This window comes from Symphodus melops (genome assembly GCF_947650265.1).
Source record: "Symphodus melops genome assembly, chromosome: 10".
NCBI lineage: Eukaryota > Metazoa > Chordata > Actinopteri > Labriformes > Labridae > Symphodus > Symphodus melops.
Window position 1 is genome coordinate 23,051,679 of NC_136700.1, and position 7,500 is coordinate 23,059,178.

A 7,500-nucleotide genomic window follows, 5' to 3' on the forward strand; every position below is an offset into this window, starting at 1 on the left:
GGATGAAGGGGGGGAATGAAAATGATTGACATGCTTGTGAGGAAAAGTAAGCAAAAAATAAAAATCAACTGAAATGGTATTTTTGCAGAGCGAGGAGCTTCTTTTTTTAGGAATAACCTGCAGGAGACAAACAAGAAATGAAAATAATAAAAACGCTGGGTTTAAATCTCTGCTGGGTGATAAAGAGTTTCTTGAACATGAACATGTTAGCACACTTATTTTTCCTCAGCATGCATGTCACGGGGGAGGGGGGGGGGGGGCAGCTGAGTGAGTGAAGCATGCAGCTCATCAAAGCAGTTTTTAAGAGCATGTGTTTGTGAGTTTGGATTAAAACTAAAAATGAACCAAAACAATCTTAAGGACAGAGGTTTTTTAAATATTGATTTAAAGGAAGGATGTGCAACATTTTACATATAAATACAGCAGAAATCAGAGAGTCATGACTGTCTACAATGAGTGAGGAGCTCGCGTCTCGCCTTGTCGGGCCGTGTTTACATGGACAGGACGGCCTTGCATGTTAAACTGTTTAAGTCAAGGAGAAGACAAAGGATGAAGAACATAGTCTACCGACTGCTTATTTGGATGTCATGGAAGTGTTTCTACTTCACGGTGAGTCTGTGTCAATGTGAAGCTACGAGCTAACTAAAGTGTGCTAACATTAGCCTGCCAACACAACAAAGCAGGGCACAGCAGGTAAATGCAGCTCAAGGCGAGGAACATTTTGTCCGCTGTTCTGCTTATTGGTGCTTAATTATGGTGCGTTCTGACTGATAACTCGTTTGTTCAAACACATGTGGAGAGGTGGTGCTGGAGGAGAGCGGAGGCGTGGCCAAAGAAAAGTTTGTTGGTTCAAAGCTGGTGCTCAAGGGGTGACAAAAAAATCAAAATAGATACATCTACAGTTTATCTAAGATAGACATTTTGGGCACATGCATGTGTACTGGCAACTTAACATGTCTGCATCAGCAAACAGAGACAACTGAGAAGCAGTGCAATGTAAGAACAAACCAACACAAACAACTCATACATGCATGGAGACAATCATCAATTACTATCAGCTGGAAGTGATTGTGATCTTATTTTATGAAAAATAAAAATGTTCTCTTCTCTTTCTTAGTGGTACAGTTTGATGGAGATATCATTTTGTTTTAATTATTGTTATTATATTAGGGAGTCGAAGAGTCTTAATCTGAGGTGACGGAGGCTGAGGCTACCACTTGTGACTTGTGCAGGTCTGTGCTCAAACAGTGGTAGAAAATGTGTGATGCTATTTTTCATAGCCTGTCAGAGTTGAAACAATAGTAGGACGTACACACTTGCAGAAACCTCCTGAAGAGTTCCTGATATTTGCCGGAGGAGCGGTATGTGTGAATGCAAACAGCACACAGCAGACTTGCTCAGAGTTTCTACTGTCACACCCCCAGTTTTTTTTTTCCGTAGCAAGTCTAAGGGGGCTGATGTGAGAACGGAGCAGGACATTCTCCAGATAATTCAGCTTAAGATAATTGGAGGGGGAGTGACGAGTGTATGCTGTTACTGCAGCACGGTGCATAGAGGATCTACATGCACCTTTTGCGTTTTGCAGTTTTCTGTTCATCAGTTTGTTGTTCTCCGCTCTTTTGTGGATGTTGTGATTCTGTTTGACTGCACGTTGCATTGATATAAAGGAAAATATTATCATTATAGGATCGTTTAGCGGACTCTATTGCTTCGTCTCGTCTGCCCCCCCCTCCCCAATATGTGAGATACCTATGTTAACGGCCAGATCAGGAGAATATCCAGAGCACTCTTCCTGACATTATCTAGATAAGTCCGGGAGTGCATAACGTGAAAATGGCTTATATATTTTTATTATTGTTGTAATGAATCATCTGCTGCAGCAGTACGGTCTTATGATGTGCGCTAACTTTTATGTTAAACAAAAGCGTCTGCTCTCTGATCATGACCCTAGCTTGAGGTTAAAGCAGCCAAACAGACGTGTTCATCATCAGACCTCAACGTGACTAAAAATGTTGCTAATCATGAAGGTTGCGGCGAGTCTGCTGTGCAGACTGGGAAAATACAACCCTCCTCAAATAGTAAAGTAGCTTGCACATGCACGGAGCAATTGTGGCTGCATGTCGGTGTATCAGTGTGTGCTTCATTAGTGTGCATCTTAGTGTGCATTGCACACACATTGTGTAATGGGTACCGTGTGCTTGCTGAGGTCTTGTTTGCCCATCTTAAGTCAATTAAAAGGAAATAAGGCGGCTCTGACCGGCCCGTGAACCAGCTCCCTTAGCTGAGAGCATGTCTGCACACGCACACGCACACACACACACACACACAAACACACACACACACACACACACACACACACACAGCGGCCAACACAAGGAGGCTGATAATGCTCTACAACTGGCAATCGACCCTGAGCCCTGCTGTGTGAGAAACAAAGGCTCTGAGGCTCTGTGACTTCAGTATGGCATGTCTGACAAGCTTCAGAGACGACATCAGACATAAATGCAGAAACACACACACACACACACACACACACACACACCTCTTCCCTTGTTTCTGCAGTGGAGAGCTGAGGAACTCATGCAATCAGACACACCATGCCAACAGGCATGTCCTCATGTTTCTTAGCTTCAACTTCCAGGAAAAACGTTATTACATGAAAAGATCACTGTTCTTCTACTTCCACCAGCTGTGACTCAGCTTTCAGGAACTGACTTTCATTCACAACAAAGACAGCTGCACAATAACTAGGAAGAAGGATTTAGTTGAAAACAACACATTTTAAAGCTTACTGAATTTCTAGATTACTGAATGTTTGATGTGTTACTGATGACAGATATGATTCTGCTAAAGATAAGATCATCAAAATCTGTTTCAATACCACGACAATTAAAACAGAAGTCTTAAGCCCCAAACACATCTGAATTTCACAGATATGTTGGCCATGTTCATTTTTGCTATTGAGATGTGTTGTGCTCTTTGTCTTAAAACACACTACAACATCAGTGTAGGGATAATTGATCATTGATTTTGGTGTTGAAATGTATGAACTTCACTTCAGCAAAACAACAAAATGAGTGTTAAGAAAAAGGAATGTATTTATGATGAGATGTTGGTGCTTAAAGATCATGTCTGAGTTCTGGATTAACCAAAGTGACTCACTGTATGATGATTTTTAGAATATCATAAATTCACAAGATTTCCTCATTATGTGAGTTTGAACTACGGCTCTAATATAATAAAATGATTCTTAGATGACAGGTTTAAATTAAATGCAGTGTTGGTGTTTTTTTTTTTTAAACAGCATGGTTTTGAAAGTGGCCATCCTTCAGTGCTCCATCTGCACCCAGCCCCTCCCCTCTGTGCTCCCTCTAAAGCCACGCCCCTCATTTACATGCGCAAGCACCATTGCTCCAGAAGAGGATTTCAGCTCATGCTTTGAGTGTGGGCTCGTGCATGCATGTGGTAGAGAGCGAGAATGGAGACAGGGAGACGTGATTGGTTCATACAACTGGTGCTGAGTGCCAACATTGGTCAAAGTGTTTACAGGCTTACAACTGCTACAAATGACAGATTTTCTTTGTTCCCTTTTCAGAGCAAAAGAATTATTGATTACTGTCAGGACATAAAGACAATATCAACCAGAATCATAACATTTTTCTGAAGAAAATTACCAACCCTGCCCTTAAGAGACTTCAAAATATGTTGTTGGACAGAGGAGGAGTCTTCAGTTTGTGTAATGTTGCTAAGAATTAAAAAATTAGGTTTCAGCAACACAAACACAAAAGTAGAGCACAAAACACTGACAACTGAGGCCAGCAGTAACAAATGTGAAGCAGAGAATCTTAAACATGAATGGCATCATCGCCCCGCCCACTCGCTCGTCCTGTAAGCTCCAAACTCTCCAGACTGCGTTCACACATCGACTCACGCTAAAAGGCTGTGGGTAAAATCTGCTTCTAGTTTGAGGTGTGACGTTTGATTGCAGCTCTCCTGTTCAATGTTAAAATGTTTTCAGAAGTACAGAGCAAGTGTGAAAGCTGCTGAAATCGTTAGGTTACATACCAAGTAATTATAGACAAAAAAAAAAAAAGGTACTGAGAGGTTTCCCTGAAACAGTAAATAAAATTCTGTCTGAGGGTTTATCAGCCACCTGCTGTCATCAGTCTTTACAGAACTCACGTCTGAGCACACCGTGACACAGGATATCTGTAAATCAGAGCAGGACTCTTTTTGTTCCTTCCTTAAATCCTAATTAAAAGAAGGTCAAGTCGACATGTTGGGTGATCACATCCTCGGCGCTCCCTCTGCGAGCAGCATGATAAACAGCAGGTCCTAATGCACCAACTCTATCCCCTGACAATCCCGGAGCTGTTCTTGTAGAGGTGAGGAACCACTTAATCCTCTCTCCCAAACCCGGCTCGTAGTAAACAGGCTGCATTTAATCCACAACACAGAGGAGCAGGGGTTAAGTCTTTACTGCTTGCCATGCCAATGTTCTCCCTTTTTACTCCACTCTCACATTCTATCCCTTTGTAAGCGTCATTATAATACTGCTATTGTCAAATCACTGGATTAAAAGAAGGACCAGCAATCTGTATTAGGTTAGAGGAAATGAATCACCGCAGCCACTGCTGCTCAGGCAGGGAAAAAAACGAAAACAAACCATGCCAGTAATTTATTAAACAGATGTAAAATCAAATAATTTGAGCTGAAAAAATTTGATCAAATGTGCAGAGATCAACATTTCTGTCCGTGAGTTGGTCAGTCGTATGTGAAAATCCCCCACAGCCCCGCCCCGACCCACACCCTCCGGAAGTATCTATGTACTGCATCATAATCGTGACACGTAGCTCTCTGGTTGCCAGAATTATTATTATTTTTTTCAAATAAACAATGGCGTACTGCCCAAAAACAATGTTACTGTCTGTGGGCTGAAAGAAGTTTTCCATTACATGTTTAAGCCCCAAATTGGCCTCAATTTGTGATAACAAATTCAAACTATGTACCTCTACATCTGGATTTGGATATTCAGGAGAATGGATACAATGTCTTGTTTAACTCAAATTAAAAGTATTCTATAAACTGATGCATCTCTATGCTAACAATCTGCTCTTATGACGGAGACACTTTTTAACCTCTCATTCACCCACACAACCACCCATGTCAGTAACGCCGACTAAGAGCTCAGGTAATATGCAACCAGCTGAAGTGTGGGACATAAACAACAGATATGGCGGCACACAAGACGCCGACCATGATGTTAACTCTGAGATCAGGGGGAGAAAAAAAAGTGTCATGTCCACTCTTTCCTAGGACATTTTTCTTTTCTCCAAACAGATGAAGGGCATGGTGACAACCATTAAAACGACATTTCTCAAACATCCCCGTCATTCTCTCGTCTAGGTTTCTCATCAGACTTTAAACATTGGAGAACAGAGACGGAGGCCTCAGCTGGAAGTCTATTAACTCTAAATAGCTACACTGGAAGCCATGAAAAAGTTTGTCCTTGCTCCCAGAGGTGATGTTATTGTCAGAACGAAGACGACGGGTTCTGAGATTGAAGGATTCATTCCAGTTTGTACCTGCTTGAATCCTTACAAGCAACGTTAAGGGTCCCTGGCATTAATTCTATAGTTTCCTGAAGTGACAAGCTGAGCTGTTTTGGTGTTTGTCCAAGCTGGCACGATGAAGCGGCGCTGATTGGAGGAGTTTCCTTATACAGCTCGCAATGTGGAAAGACCAAGAGGATCCAATTTACATACTCAACAGACAACTCCTCCCACACTTAGTATGGAGATATATCTGTGGGGTCTGCACTGCTTATAGAAGCCTGTAAAAAGGAGGGAGACAGGGGAGGAGAGGACGCAGTGCTCAGAACTCCACTTGATGAGTTGCATATGTAATGTTGGCACATCAGTATCCACACAACCATGTGCACAGGCTCCTGTCCGTTCAGTTCGCTATCCTGCATTCCATGCTACAGCACCTCAGGACATGGCCATATGCCATCGGCTTGGCCCGCTGATCAACACCGCTCCAGCCTCGCATGACAGCTCACAGTGCACACTTTCAAACACACACAGTAGTCCCGACAGATGGATGAAAAGGTGGGCCACGTCATGTGTGAAGTGAACAGAGGGCAGGGGGGTGTTAGCAATTATGGTGAAACAGACTGCAAAGAGACAGACACGTGTGTTTGTGTGCTTCTGGACAACAGAAAAGGTGCACGAGGGCAAGTAGAGAGAGAGACAAGCAGGGAATCAAGCAAAACAGTCTGCACGCTGAACATAGAGCCAGTCAGATGACCATTCTGAAGACACTTTCTATAAACCGTCTGTCAGTGTGTATGGACCCGTTGTTGCACCAGCTTAGAACATTCTTTAACAGGCTGGATTATAAAACGCAAACACACTCAGGAAGAAGTCATCTTTTTAAAGACAGGACAAAATATACATTTCAATAATTAGGGAAAGCTGTGGAGCACGGTGACTGCCCAATGTAAAACTTAATTCAAGCAGGGGTAAGCCTGTTTTAAGACATCCACAGTAAGATAGACACATTAGGGTCTTCCTCAGCTCCACCTCTAAAATCAATTCTGCATCTCAATTTCAAAAATGGCCACCGCAAACTTCATGAAACGCTGGGTGACGTCACTGAGACTACCTCCACCGTCCACGTTTCATACAGACTGAGCTACACAATATGGGACCATTTGAATAAACAATTCAACTCTTCAACTTGGTAGTTCGCTCAGTTTGCACACAACAGGTATCTAAAGATGTGAGGCATGGGACTAATTGACTGACTCACACGGCGAGTCCAAAGAGAAGCGCTGATTACTGAACGTGTGCGGTGACGCAGGCAGAGTGTGGAAGAGGGCCGAGAGTGAAAGTGCTATCGAGAGTGATGAGAGTAATCCTCGGCCCATGTAACGGAGATAAAGACACACAGAGGTTTTAGCTCCACACAGGAGATTGACCTCATTACTGGCAACAAGCACAACCAAACCAACACACAAAACACACACACACACACAAAAGGCACACACACACACAGCAAAAATATAGATAAGTGGCGGAATATAAATGTGCTTGTCTAGTAATCTTACTGTCAATGACTCACTCTGTAAAAAGGAGTGTGTTTGTGTGTTCATATTGTGTTCATTTGTGTGTGTGTGTGTGTGTGTGTGTGTGTGTGTGTTCATTTGTGTGTGTGTGTGTGTGTGTGTGTGTGTGTGTGTGTGTGTGTTCATTTGTGTGTGTGTGTGTGTGTGTGTGTGTGTGTGTGTGTGTGTGTGTGTTCATTTGTGTGTGTGTGTGTGTGTGTGTGTTCATTTGTGTGTGTGTGTGTGTGTGTGTGTGTTCATTTGTGTGTGTGTGTGTGTGTAATTAACTGACAACAGCCCAACCTTGATCAGAAGCGGAGAAAAAGGAGTGCTGCCCCCTCCGCTCTCACATTCGTCAAGAGTGTGTGTTTGATCTCTCAGCCACATCACAC

General features: G+C 42.9%; 1 protein-coding gene across 3 annotated transcripts in view; it reads right to left on the minus strand.

Moving 5' to 3' along the window:
* bcas3 (BCAS3 microtubule associated cell migration factor) overlaps positions 1-7,500 on the minus strand; it is a 289,933-nt gene that overhangs the window by 122,082 nt on the left and 160,351 nt on the right. The window contains exon 23 of one of the 3 annotated variants that reach the window (XM_079354711.1): positions 8-117. The exons of the other annotated variants lie outside the window; for them this stretch is intronic. Within the exon in view, the coding sequence (XP_079210837.1) occupies positions 107-117 (11 nt within the window). The 3' untranslated portion in view covers positions 8-106. Of the gene's footprint in view, positions 1-7; positions 118-7,500 lie in introns of those variants that run through there. 3 annotated transcript variants of the gene reach the window in all.